Source organism: Gallinula chloropus, assembly GCF_964237585.1.
Source record: "Gallinula chloropus genome assembly, chromosome: 16".
NCBI lineage: Eukaryota > Metazoa > Chordata > Aves > Gruiformes > Rallidae > Gallinula > Gallinula chloropus.
In genome coordinates, this window is record NC_140101.1 from 1,012,215 (window position 1) to 1,026,292 (window position 14,078).

A 14,078-nucleotide genomic window follows, 5' to 3' on the forward strand; every position below is an offset into this window, starting at 1 on the left:
CCAGCACATTAGAGCTGTTGGTGCTGTCGTGGTTTAAGGCAGCAGAGCCCCACACAGCCACTCCCTCCCTCCCCTCCCAGCAGGACAAGAGAGATCAGGCAACCCAGACAACTCGTGGGTTGAGATAAAGAGTTTAATAGGTAAAGCAAGAGAGTTTAATAGGTAAAGCCCCCACTGCCCTGGCAGGCAGCTGTCAGCCAGCCCCAGGACAGCAGTGCTCCATCACACCTAATAGTGACTTGGGAATACCAACAGCTCACTCCAAACACCCTTCTCTTCCTTCTTTTCCCGCCAGCTTTAAGCACAGAGCATGACATCATATGGCACAGAACATCCCTCTGGGCAGTTGGGGTCATGGGGTCCCAGCCATGACCCTCCCAACTCCTTGTGCACCCCCAGTCTCACACTCATGGGGTGGTGACCTGAAAACCCCAGGCTCAGTGCAAGCACTGCTCAGCAGGAACAAACACACCCCTGAGCCATCAACAGTTTCCAGCACAAATCTAGACCAGCCCCACACCAGTTACTAAGAAGCAAACCAGCCCAAGCCAGCACAGGGCTGTACTTGGCTCTGCTACCCACACTGGCTGTGCTAGGAGATGAGGAGTCTTTAACCAGGAGCCAGGGGGGCAGCTCACAGCAAGTCACTTGCCACTGGTTTCCCACATAGAAGGTCTTCAGCTAGAGGAGAGCAGAAGGGTTAATGCTCTAATATACACAGGGAGCTATAAAACACAGGCAAGAGTCACATCAGCACTCATCTAAACACCAACGAGCCAGACCTGTGCTATGCTGGCTTGCACAAGCCACGTTACTTATGTTAGACTTCTAGTCTGCATTAAGCTTGACCAGACAGACACTTGAAGACCCACAGATGCACAGAAACAACCCAGCTCTTCCAGACGTGCACATCCTTGTGTGCTCACCCTTCATAAGCTCCTCTGCAGGAGAGGGATTCAGCCCACTAGCAAGAGACAGCTATCAGACAGGGAATTTTTATTTGCTTCAGGCACAAAATATCTGTATACAATATCAAAACCTGGTTTAGTCTTTAGAAAAGAAGCTGTCTAGAAGGGGAGAGAGGCTGCCTGGCACTGCCTGGATGCTGTGCCTCAGCCACCTGCTTCAGGTGGAGTTCAACTATTCAACATAACAGGGCCAAGTGTAGGAGTTGAGTCACGTAAAAACAACTGCTCCCTCTCCACTTCTCAGGAGTGGAGAAGGATGGGATCTTCTTCCTGTCATCACAGGGGTGCTCATCAGCACCGAAATCGGTCCGAGAAGTTTGGAGACTTGGGCATGGTCAGTGGCTGATCACTGGGCTTCACATCTACGCTGCGGTACTTGCGTATCGGGTTTGCCTTGTGAACCTGGGGGGGAAAAACCCTCCAAATAAGTAGAACACAAAGGAAACTCTGACAATTAGGATGAAGCTGAGGTCTACAGGCAAGCTATCAGTGGAATGAAGGCAGGCATCTGTCTACCAGACAACCACACTGCCTAGGGCACTGGAGTGAGTCACCAGGAACGTGCCCGGCACGCTGGGGCTGTGGGCTTTAACAGAGATCCTTCTGTTCCAACAGCTACGTGTGTAGGGCTCCAGAACTCAGTCCCCTCAGCAGAGCTGCCTGCCTTTTTTTGTGGGTTTGCTTTTTTCCCCCCCCCTTTTAAAGATCAGTTGTCAAGTTAACGAAGAGTCAGTTTGCCACAGGAAACTTGAAAAGACAGCCTTACTGCAGCTCAGCACCGACAGCGATTCACTGAGCACATTCCCACATCCCTTTGGGTTACTTCACAGCCCCTGCTCAGAAATAGCTTCACTTACCATTTCTTGCCTGAGCTTAGCAACCTCTTCCTTCTCACGCTCCTCCTGCTGCTGTCTGAGCATCTCTTGATATTGCTCCTTCCTGGCTCCCAGATTTGCCAAGTGTCTCTCAAATTCTTGCCGCTCTCTGGCTCTTTTTTCTGTTGCCAGCTCAAAGCTTTCAGGAACTACAGAACCAGAAAGGCTCTCTAAGTTTAGAAATAGAGGAGATAACATTGGTGCAAAGACAGTCAGGTAAAGCAGAGCAGCACTAGTGTCACATGGAAGCCTCCCTCTGGAGCGCTTCACCTTGCAAGGGTAGTTAGTAGATACCTCCAGGCTTCAGGACTAGATAAAACCTTATGCCCAGACGTGAGCAGCGTTAAGGCTGGTGTTACCCCATCATAGGTGTCCTCACAGGAGGGAGCAAGCACACAATTGTTAGTACAAACAAGTTTTTGGTTGGTTCTAATACCCTACAAAGTCTCAGCCAGCCTAAGCTGGAGATGCCTTCACCTCGTTGTTGGGAATGGAAGGGACAGACTGACAGCTGCTGCTGACATGCCAGCTGTCTCCACAGGGAGCTCCTTGCATGCTATTTACCCTCATCCCAAGCTAGCACACATCAATCATCTGCCAATTGTAGCATAGCTGTTAAATGCAGCTGCCTGTTAGTGCAGGACAGGGGGGCAGCAGAGAGGAAACTCCCCCCCCTCCCCACTCCCCAGGGACACAAGCTGTTAGGGAATTAGTTGATTAAGCACACAGCACTATTGGCTGTGCTGATAAAGAAGAGGAAACAGCCAGTCTAAACATCACTTAATTGCATCAGTTCTGAGTTATCAGCCAAGCCTGTGTAGCAAATACTCGACCTGATAACTGCTTGTTTTCCCTTCTGGGCACAAAAGGCTCCTGGTACACCACTGTGTTGGGCCGAGCTTTAAAACATGCTGCCTCTTTCTGCCTTTTCAAGTCTTCTTCAAGCTGCAAGAGAAGAGAGCCCATCAAGTGCCAGGTCTTACAAGACCACCATCTCCCCCAGACTCCAGCACTCCCAACACCAGAAAAGCCAGTTTGGCTCAGAGCAATTCATTTGCATAGAAAATTAAAGCCAAAAGAGTTGTGTCACATGTTGTCTGCCAGTTACTGCTGCCAGAAATAGCCTGAGGAAAGTTTCAGGTGTCCACTGCAGACTTTGCACCAGAAAAGCAGCATATTATTTCTATGTCCATAAATCCTCAGGCACAGAGATGGTCAGCAGAAAGGGATCCAGCCACACAGAGCTGCTGAGAAAATACTTTGAGCTGTTGTGGTAAACCCCATGGCTGACCTTAAAGGGAAGAAGAACCCAACCCCATCTTTAACCCACACTACAAGTCTCATGCCAAGGACAGGATAATTCATAGCTCAAACTCACAGTCTGGTTCAACTCACACTACCAAGTCAATCACAACTCCACTAGCTGCCTTTAAGGCTGGCTGTACCTATTTCTCTTCACCCTACCTGCTGTTTCCAGCTCTCCAGCTTGGCAGCTCCCCGTTCATCAATCTGCAGATTGAATGGTTCAGGCTGAGTTGGGGTTTTGACCTTCTTTTCTGGCAGCTTGATATGGTCAAAGTAAGGCAGAGGATGCGCTTTGAACTTGGGCACCTGAAAAAGAAACAGCTTCAACTATTTCTTGACCTTTCCTCAAAGGCACGAAGCTCTGCAGGTTTACCAGCAAGAGGCAAATCCTGCCACTCCCTTTACTGAAGGAGTGGGACCTGAGGGAGCTGTGAGTTCTCACCTCTTCCTTCTGCAGCTCTTCAATTCTCTTCTCTTTCTGTATCTGTCGCTCTCTGTCCCGGGCGTCGAAAGAGAAGGGACAAACTTCCACGTGCCGCTGCTCTGGCATCTTGGGTTTGAAGGGCACTCCGTAGTGTGGCATGGGGTTTGCTTTGATCACAGGGACCACTTCTTTTTCCTAAAAGGGTATTAGGTTCAAATTTGTGATTTTTATGGGAAAGAAGAGAGTACAACTCCTGCCAAAGCAAGCCAGGGATGCCAGAGTCACAACAGCATCAGGGTGGAGAGCACAATACTTCGATAGCCAAAGAGTACCAATCCACAGGCAGGCTCTCCCTCTTTCCAAATCACTATCAGTTCTAATACTCATCCTAATTAGATTGTAATTCTTTCCCCTCCTCTTCATTAGAGGAAAAGGAGGAAAGACACAATGTATTCTGAATCCTGCTCCCCACCTCCAGGGCCCTAGAGCAACTGCAGGGACAAGAAAGGTCCTATCCAACATCTGCCCCTCTCAGTAACACAGCAGAGAACAGCACCATCCTTTAGAAACCTCAGTGATTTACTTTCATCCTCCATAGCAGCAACACCTCAAAATCCCTCATCAGTGCCTTCCTGTTCAAGCTGGTTTGTTTCATTCTGCAGGAGGACTCAGTTTCTGTACAAGTACCAGCAAGTAGATGGTTAGAGAGGAATGGCACAAAGGAAGATGAGCACTGGAGGAATTCCTAGCAGGAGGGAAGGGGCTAACCAAGCCAGACCAGAGCCAAGCAGCCGAAGTGTGGCAGGCTGGCCAAGGCAGCCAGCACAGGGGGACCAGGAGGCTTACACTCACCTTTTCTTCATCTCTGCCAGTCGTCCGCGTTCTGCTCCTCAGGGTGAAGACTGGAGACTTGGGGACTGTGACAGGAAGTGATTTCTTCTCTGGAACACCCTGTTCACAAGAGCCAGTGGTAAGGAGTTACCCAAGCCTAAGCACCAAGACTACAAGAAACAGCCTAGCCCAGTAGGCACTCACTGCTGTTCTTACCTAGTGAAAAACAGGGTTTGCTGAAGACAATTAAATACATAATGCAACTTAACTACCAACATTTTGAAGCCAATTGCCACCTCAGTCCCAATTCCCAGGTGTAGGTATAACTAAGTCAGTCCCAGTTCCAGGTATAACTAAGCTTCTCACCACAACATCCTCCAGGATTCTCGTTGGACAGGGCCTGGAATGGAATTCAAAGTGCTGCTCCTCCTGCTGCTTCTTACTCTCCCGCTCCTGAATCCTTTTTTCTATCTCCAACTCAAAGCCAATGGGTTGTGTGAGTTCCTTCACAGGCTGTTTCTTGGGCAGGAGGGGTCCACCCTCAAAGATTTTATGATCAAGTTCTCGTGCTTTGAATTTGTACCTACCCAGGAAAAAGAACAGTCACTGACATCCTGTACGTGGCAAGACTCAGCTTCTAGCAAGTGGCATCTCTCACAGCATAAAAGAGCAAGAGTCAGGTACAGAAGCTGTTGTGTCACACACACTCACTACACTGTGTGCAGCTTCTCCTTCACTTTTGAAGCAGCAAGATGTTCAGGAAGATCTTACAGATTGCTTTCTTGGAACCACAAAACTTCTTTCTACAGGAAAGTTTCACAGCATACACAGGCTGTGCTGCTATGCTGGGTTTACTTGACTAATCATAAGCTGTACTCAACCCAAGAGCAGCTCTCAAGAGCACTTTCTTCAAAGGGATTTGGCTACTTTTCCCATCCCTACAGTCTGAGCCATAGGATTTTGCAGAAGTTAAAAGAATCTCAGTATTTTTATGCTGCTTAGTCTTTTATGCAAAAAGGGTGTTCCTGAGAAGTGTCATTTTGGCATGAGAAAGGTATTTCCAGTGTGGTACAAGTTTCTCTTGAAGGGCTAGAGCAAACCCTTACTTACTGTTGAATTTTCTCTAGTTCCTCTGCTTCCAACTCTGCTGTGGTTTTGCAGGTGGCTGGCCTGAAGCGCTGCTTTGTTAGCAGCACTGGGGTCTTAGGGTTTGTCAGCCGAGCCTTCAGCATCCTTCCTGGAACTGGGCCTATCAATTGAAGTCACAGACACTAACAGTTAGTGACAGTGCCCACAGCAGACACAGGCTGTTTGCTCAGTACAGTAGCAAAGGGATCTTTCTGGCTCTGCCACCATCCCTGTGGACAGTGTCCTGGCTGGACATCCCCAGGACTGCTCACCTTCCTCAGATTTCCTGCTCCTCAGGTGGTAACGAGAGGGAGTGCGTTTTTGGAACGCTTCTACCTGCTCAGCAAGGGACACATACTCTGATGTGGCTTCTTCAAGCTTTCTTTTGTTTCCCTGGGACAGATTGAAAGGTTTGGGGATAGTGGGACCCTTCGGCATCCGCCCCTGGAGAGAAAAAAAACACCAAGCTACAGTCAATGTGGCCAGTTAGCACAGGATGCTACAACGATGCTTCCTATCCCCAGAGTTACAGCATCTTTCCTTTCCTCTCACTGAACACTTCACATTAGACTAAGCCTCAGCTCTGGAGATGTGCACAAGCTGATCGTATCAGGAAACTGTATCAAGTGGAAGATTAAAACATCAAGTGTAAGGACTGGAAGATTTGACACTAAAAGGCCCTTTTCCAAAGGGACTTTGAGAGTCTCATGGCAATGCAGATACACAGTGAGCTTGCACATAGAATGCCAGCCTGGTCTGGGATGGAAGGGACCCCAAGGGTCACAGAGCTCCAACCCCCTGCCACAGGCAGGGACACCAACCTCCAGGCCTGGAGCTACACAAGGTTGCCCAGGGCCCCAGCCAACCTGGCCTTGGACACCCCCAGGGATGGGGCACCCATCCCCTCTCTGGGCAGCCTGTTCCAGCCCCTCACCACTCTCTCTGCAAAGAACTTCCCCCTAATATCTCACCTAGCCCTTCCTTCCTTCAGCTTTAACCCATCCCCCTTGTCCTGCCAATGCTTGCCTCTCCCACAGTAACCCTCCTTGCAGGCTACCCAGCAGCACAGGTTGCAAAAGCAGAAAGAAGGTGATGCCAAGAGGTAGTCAGCTGACTGCTGGCAACATGCTGCTGCTCACCGGAGAAGGAGGGTGCTTTCTCAGCACTGCTCTGAAATCCAGCTCCTTGTACTCGTTCCCAGGCTGGCTTTCAGTGTGCTGTTTAATTCTATTCTCTGTGCAGAAGTGGAAGTCAATTGGCTTTGTTACTTGACCAACAGGTCTCTTCACAGGTTGTCCTACAGAAAAAGAGCATGGAAGAGGTTTAGAAGCCTTTTGGGGGTAGATGGACTTGGGGAAAGGAAAATAAATCCATTTACTTCCTAACAACTTTAACAATTTTTGTAGACCTTGTTTATAACCTTTCAAAACAGGACAAAACCCAAACCTGTTTCCAGGCAGTTTAGGGGTTGATCCACATGAAAAGCCCCTAATCCTAGTATTTACTATAAATCTGAAGTGTTTGTTTCCAGAAGTACTTGCACAGCCCTCTCCAGCTGAGCAGTACAGCTTCAATTTGCAATTCAGGGCGAGCCCACCTGCTCCAGCAATAGCTGCTTTCAGAGACTCCTCGTTCTTCCTCCGCAGCTCCATAACCTCCCGCTGCAACTGCTCCATCTTCTCCAGCTCCTGCTCCTCTGTGCTCTTCACCTTGCCCGAAGGATTGGCTCTCCTGCAGGAGCATGTCAAAGCCTGAGATGTGCCCCCCTGCTTCACAGCATGATGTTAGTGCAGAGGAACATGCACAGCTCAGACTTCATAGCATCATTCACTATAAAAATACACTCTTTTAAAGAGACCTCTCTGGATTTTGTTTGCTCAAAGCTTGCAGCTAAGTGCTGTCCTGCATACCCACTGGGTGTATGCACACCTCATCCATCAGTAACAACAGCTTTTCACTCAACTGAGCACCAGAGCTTTCCTCTGCACAGGTTCAGTTGGTGAAGGTACACTTCGTTCTCATAGACTCACAGGATGCTTTGGGTTGGAAGGGACCTCAAAGATCATCTAGTTTCACCCCCTCTGCCATAGGCAGGGACACCTTCACAAGACCAGGGTGTCCAAAACCCCATCTAACCTGGCCTTGAACACTTGCAGGGATGGGGCTTCCACAGCCTCTCTGGACACTCTGTTCCAGTGCCTGACCACCCTCACAGTAAAGGATTTCTTCCTGACATCTACCTGACCCCACCCTCTGTCAGCCTGAACCCACCACCCCTAATCCCATCCCTGCACTCCCTGGTGAAGAGCCCCTCTCCCACTTCCCTGTAGGACCCCTTTAAGTACTAGTAGGCTATAATTAGGTCTCCCCAAAGCCTTCTCTTCTCCAGGCTAAGCAAGCCCAACTCTCCCAGCCTGTCTTCACAGGAGAGGTGCTCCAGCCCCCTGATCATCTTCATGGCCTCCTCTGGACTCGCTCCAACAGCTCTAATACTGTTGTCCTGATCCCGTGTTTACTAAATGCTGAACCATCACACACTTAGCCTAAGCTGAAAACACTCCCCCCAGGGCTATCTATCACCTCAATCAACTGTGATCAGCAAAGTCCTAAGAAAGCCACATACTTTAACACTGTTGGTGTGGAGGGCATGGTCAGTTTGCTTCTCCCTCTCCCTGGGGACAGGTCAGGATTCTGCTGGGGCTCCCTCTTTGCAGATACTTCTGTCAGCTTCTCTTTGCTGCTAGAGCTGAGGTAAGAAGTCATTACAGCAAACCACTCCAATTAAGTCTGCTCTAAATGAAAGATCACTTGCAGCTCTCACCACACCCCAACACCTGGTGAATTCTAAGGTATGATAGACCAGCCTTACCTCACCACAGGCCCAGGTATAGATCGTCTAGTTTTCCCTGGTACTCTAAGGCTGTGGAAGGGAAGATGAATCACTGAGTTTTGGGAAGTCAGGCTTTTCCTGAGGAGGCAGGTGGACTGTGGTTCATCTAGGTACAGCAACATTTGATAGACTGCACTTCCAACTTCCTGACCTCCAGCTTATCACCAGATGGTATTTTAGAGGTTAAGCTAATTTGAGAAATATTTTAGCTGCAACTGTTTCACAGCTTATGACTGCCTGGTGACATCCTGCTCAGGATTCCTGCCCGATGGACAAGTTAAGCCAAATTTAAAGCTAGCTGACAGACACTGAGTGTGGAGTAGGAATCTTAAGAAAGCCACGCTTATTTCATTCACATCTCTACCTCCAAACAGGCTATTTCCTTCAGGCCTTACTGGTTTCACAAACAAGATGACATGGCTGTATCAGGAATCAGGTTTTGGTCACCTCCCCCTGACCTTTCTCCGAGAAGCCTCTTGGCCATGTGGAAATCCTTTCCACAGAAATAGTTGCATTCCCCCTTCCCAGCCCCAAACAGGAGGATTTTTAACATACATTCTCATTCTTTTCAGGGGTGGAGCCTGTTCTTTATCAACCATGGCAGTCACATTTCTCTCCACTTTGACTCTAGCTGGCTGCTTGTGCTGCTGTGGTTTTTTCTGCTTTGGAGCCCGTCTTCTCCCCGCTCTAGAGTAGAACAGAAATCAGAGATTAGCTTTCACAGAATCCCAGACTGGGCTGGGTTGGGAGGGACCCCAAGGGTCCCAGAGCTCCAACCCCCTGCCACAGGCAGGGACACCAACCTCCAGGCCTGGAGCTACACAAGGCTGCCCAGGGCCCCATCCAACCTGGCCTTGAACACCCCCAGGGATGGGGCACCCACCCCCTCTCTGGGCAGCCTGTTCCAGCCCCTCACCACTCTCTCTGGAAAGAGCTTCCCCCTAATATCTAATCTAAACCTTCCTTCCCTCCTGAGCTTTTCCTCAGGTCTGAGGAGACACATGATGTGTGGAACACTGTTTACAGTAGTGCATTCCCAAACTCCAACAGCCCCCTGGACAAACTGTGTCTTTAACACAACCACCCAAACGCAGCAGGAATTGCTTAAGCCACCAACCCAATACCCTCTGGTATATGAGCCTACACTGAGCCCCTTGCATTCATATCAAGAACGAGTTCTGCCCAACCCAGGCAGATATAAACAAACTTTATAAGCCACTTCAGTTTCAGATATCCTCATTCCAGGAGCTCCTGGTGCTACCAAGTCTCATTTGACAAGTATCTGAGACGCTGCATTGCATTTCCACCCCGAGATCAGCCCTCTAGCTTAGCAAGCAGATAAGCTGTCCCAATCCACTATCTCTGTGCCAGAGAGCTTCAGACCCACAGGATGACCTGAGAACAGCTAGAACTGTACATCCTGAGAGCAAGGACCTGCTTAGGGACACCGTCATCAACCTTTATGCAAACCCAATGGAAGTATTTCACCTTTGAGAGGCCTCTGCAGGAGCAGCAGCTCTCCAGCTTGTCAGGGATCCAACGATGTTCTGAGGAGCCACACTGGCCTGCACACATTCTGCTTCACCATGGGTTTCACCTGAGAACAGTGACAAACATCAAATCACACACACACAGAGGAGTGCTGAAGTGAGACCCTGCTAGACACCAATCTATGAGGATGACCCCATAACAGCCAGACTAAGACCTTGTTGTTTTGCCAGGGAAAAGCAGGTGAAATTTATTCCCTCCCATGCCATGTCAGCTTACTTGTTACTTCTTGTGATGCAACAGAAGACAGGATAAGAGGAGGCTTTGGAAAAGCAGGGCTGTCCTGTGAGACCTTTGCCAGGTTTTCCTCAGGAGGAACATTCTCCAGGTTGGCTTTTTGATCTGTGAGGAGAGAGACTTTCATTACACACACTGCTTTGGGAATTTTTACCAATACCTCAGGATCTCAGTATGTTAAAGCCACCTGTCAAGTCAGAGGTGACAATCAGTCTATATACAAACCCAAAACCCCCCACAAGTGATGAGTGATGCAGTGAGCAACGCGACTCATCCATCAGCACACAAGCCAGGCCCCAAACAAGCCCCACACCAAGCCCTCAGCCACAGAGAGAACAACCCCAGGCACTGGAAGCCACTTACCAAACCAGGAGTCTGCGTTGTGTGTGTCATCATCACTCAGGGTTGCAAAGTTGATGCAGGGGGTTGGGACGTCGAAGGAGTAGCGAGACTCTGAGCGAGACATCGTCGCCTGCACGCTGCCCTCGGGAGCTCTGCTCGCACGGCCACAGTCCTTCAGACAACAAGCACCTGTTACACCAAACCCCAGTGCAAGTGGCAGCTAAATCCTTCTCCACATCCCTTCCCCTGCATGGTTTCTAGAGACAGATGCTGGGACAGTCTTTGGTACATTTACCTGCTTCTACTTCACAGCCCTTGGACAGAACATCCCATAAGCAGGGCAGGGGGTTGATTCTGCTGCTGACTGGCAAAGCTAAGGTTCAAAACGACCAAAAAGCCTGAGTTTTGCAGGTTTTCTTTGTACCTCCAGGTGCTGGAATGGTATTTTTTTACAAGGAAGCAACACACAAAGCTTTTCCAGAGCAACCTGTTTGTGCTTCCCTCCCTCACCACACACAGCAGAGCTCTCACAGCCTTACCAGGGCAGAGATTTCTAAAGCAAGATGATGATGATGCTGAGCCCAGAGCCCTGCAAAGCAGAGTCTTTCTCCCTCCAAAGGGCTACAAACAAGAATTAGTGACACAAACATGCTCTTCTACAGAACAAATTGATTTCCAAAGCAGGAACAGAGTTCTGGGGAGCATTGTTACTGGGCAAAAGTGAAGGAGGGCAGCGTAGGGTCCCTGCTGCATTCCACAGCACTACCCTGGGGCTGGCCAGGCTATAAACAAACCCAGCACCCTGACCCTGTCAAGAACAGTCCCTGCAGTTAATTAGTGGAGCACTGACAGCAGGAGGAGTCCCTGTGTCAACAGGTGATACTAAACTCAGGGGAAGAGGAATAAAGCCAGGAATGGAGTTATGAACCCTTACAAACTGTTACAAAACCTTTCTGCAAAGGTGTTTTGATGCCTTCACAAGGCCTGGTGCAGCTGCAGGGCAAGGCCCACGAGGGTGTGTTATGAAACACTCCCTAAGGAAATCACCTGAACTTTGCTTGAGGAGTCCAACCAGCTCTGAAGCAGCAGAGTCTTAATCCACAAAGCCTCAGACCTACCCCAGCTGCCTAGGCAGACCACACAGAGCTCAACCCAGAGGGGATGCTCCATAAATAACAGAGTGTTCAGGACTGAACCACAGCAGCCTTCAGGAGGGACCAGGGCTGTTTACAATCACCGTCCTGAGGACGGCCACACAGAGGAGTCTGGAGCTCCCCAGGCTCAGGACTGAGATAGTTAAAGGGAAGAATGTGATGAGAGAAGCTCCATGGCTGGGGAGATGTCAGGGTAGGACCCAAAGAAGGCAAACAGAGGAATCGGTGCCAAAACCAACTGTAACTGAGCTCAAGACATGGCTGGAATCAAATGCTTTCCTACCGCCCTCAATCAGGATAGAGTTTCTGTCAACACCAGCCACTTCTTAAAAAGAAATCAAATGCGTCATCTGCATTCTCCCCTCACCCTCCCAGTCAGTCCCAGAGCAGCCAGCATCGTGTTTCACAGCTACTTGTGTCCCCTGCTACGCTGCTGCTGTGGCTTCCAGCCTTTTTCCTGCGTAGAGCCCACATTCCTCCACAGCATCAGCACCCTCACATCCCTGACTCCCTTCTCTCTCTCTCTTTCCCTCCCATGGAAATGAAGTCCGAGCACATCAATGCCAGACTGTCAAACTCCAAGTTTCTTGAAAGAGCCAGTGGAGAGGTAAAAGTTCCTCCAGAGTAACTCCAGAGGGTCTGTTTCAGGCAGGTGATGCTGCAGCAAGGCTTCTCAGATCCCTGTGCATCCCTGAGCCCTGGGCAGAAGAGGATTTGCTGTGAAGCAGCAGTGTGCTGAAAGGCATCTCGCTGCTCCACCCACAGACTCAGCTTGGGGCTGAGCTCCCACCAGTTAGGAACTGGCCCAGTGATTTATCACCCTGCAAGGCTCCTGCAGTCTGAACTGGCTCGGCCAAGTGCAGCCTGACGTCTGCTGCCCACTCCCCTTGGGGAATTTTAAACCACCCAGCTGGGATTTCAACAGCAGAACCCCCATCATCTCCTTTCCCTCTAAAGACAGGAGGCAAAATTCTCTCTCTCCACCTCAAGGGAGGTAGAGAAATTTCTTCTCATTAGCAGGGTCACTACCTAATTGCAGGCACGGTGGCTACAGGCACACTGTAACCCTACATAAATCTAGGCTGCAGTTAAAGCATAACCCTGCTCTCCCCCACATCCATCACCACGTGTGTTGACACTGGTGTTCACAGGGCGAGCCAGCTGGGGAACCCTCACCCCCTTTCTGCTGGATCAGCTTTCACCTGGTTCAGAACGCTGCTGGTGTGAGAGGAGGGGAGGATCTGCTCTCCTCCCTTCCAGAGACAACCCAAATTCCCCTAATAAAAGTTCCTGCCCACCTAAAGCCTTCCCTCTCTCTGGTCCCAGTGCCCTCCCTGAGCCACACGTGCCTCACAGCCATCCACAGGAGCAGAGGGCTGGTTTCCCTGCACCTCAGGTTTCTTTTGAGTAACTAGGCTTTGGCACGTTCCAAAAGAGTGCCTTGGCCTGGTTTAGATTAGTTAGCTTTGAAAAAGGATTAACTTAAATTGGAACAAGCATTCCTGACCCTGAGTAAGGCTGATCCCGCAGCAAGTGCAGTAGGTATTTGGGAATAACTTCACACCTCCCTCTAATCCAAATTAGCTGACAGGATTCCATCCCCCATGTGCTCAGCACCTTTTCCTCAGTGTAGTTGTTCATTTCTTGCCAAAACCATTTAGTCCAGACAAGGTTGGAGAGGAGAAACTCTAACAAGACCTAAACAATAGTGGCCTGGCTGCAGGGTGTGAGCCCCAGCAGCAAGCAAGTCCCAAGGGAGCACTTCACAGCTGTGATCTAACCAGAAGAGCCTCTTCTTTCTCAGAGCAGCAGCCCAACATGGGCTGATGGTCACCAAGCAGCAGCACCCATGGCCTGGGACAAAGGGCTCTCCCAGCCCTGTGAGCCTTTGAGTTGCAGAGAGGCCACAGAGGGAGAGGAGAAAATCAAGGTCAGAAAGAAAGAAGATGGGGGAGTTTGGGGTGTGGGGAGCAGCAGGGAACGGACAGGAGGAGAGTGCAGAGATGATCCACTCTCTCTCTTGCCACCTTGCAATGTCATCAGACAAGCCTCTGGTGGATTTGAGACAACAGCTTATCACACTACTGGAGCTCTGTAAGACACAGGTGGTACTTATGCTAAACCCTAAACAGGGTTGGAAATGGGGGGAAATCGTACCAAATAGACAAAAAGGCTGTTCCAGGCCACATCAGCAGGTAAGTCTGAAGCCAGTTGGTCCACGTGCCTCAAAACCCAAGCTGAGCAGCCAGCAGCAAGCAAGAGAAGCTTCCTCAAGGCCAAGGAAGCTGCACAGCAGCGTGCAGCAGTGGTGCTGATGCTTTCTGCTGGGTATTCTACACTGACTGCTGTTTAACCACCAGATGCTGCACTAACCAG

The 14,078-nt window shown here is 49.9% G+C and overlaps 1 protein-coding gene across 1 annotated transcript; it reads right to left on the reverse strand.

Annotated features, from left to right (window-relative positions):
* Nucleotides 1–1,044: 1,044 nt before the first annotated feature.
* TPX2 (TPX2 microtubule nucleation factor) lies at nucleotides 1,045–10,672 on the reverse strand (the record flags this gene model as incomplete). Its single annotated transcript, XM_084271426.1, has 17 exons — nucleotides 1,045–1,370; nucleotides 1,826–2,013; nucleotides 2,677–2,788; nucleotides 3,308–3,454; nucleotides 3,591–3,767; nucleotides 4,425–4,523; nucleotides 4,770–4,986; nucleotides 5,514–5,652; nucleotides 5,804–5,975; nucleotides 6,671–6,828; nucleotides 7,129–7,262; nucleotides 8,155–8,277; nucleotides 8,401–8,451; nucleotides 8,977–9,108; nucleotides 9,910–10,018; nucleotides 10,189–10,311; nucleotides 10,570–10,672. 17 exons carry the CDS (start codon nucleotides 10,670–10,672, stop codon nucleotides 1,260–1,262), a joined length of 2,295 nt encoding a protein of 764 aa, XP_084127552.1. The 3' UTR covers nucleotides 1,045–1,259.
* Between the last annotated feature and the right edge of the window lie 3,406 nt (nucleotides 10,673–14,078).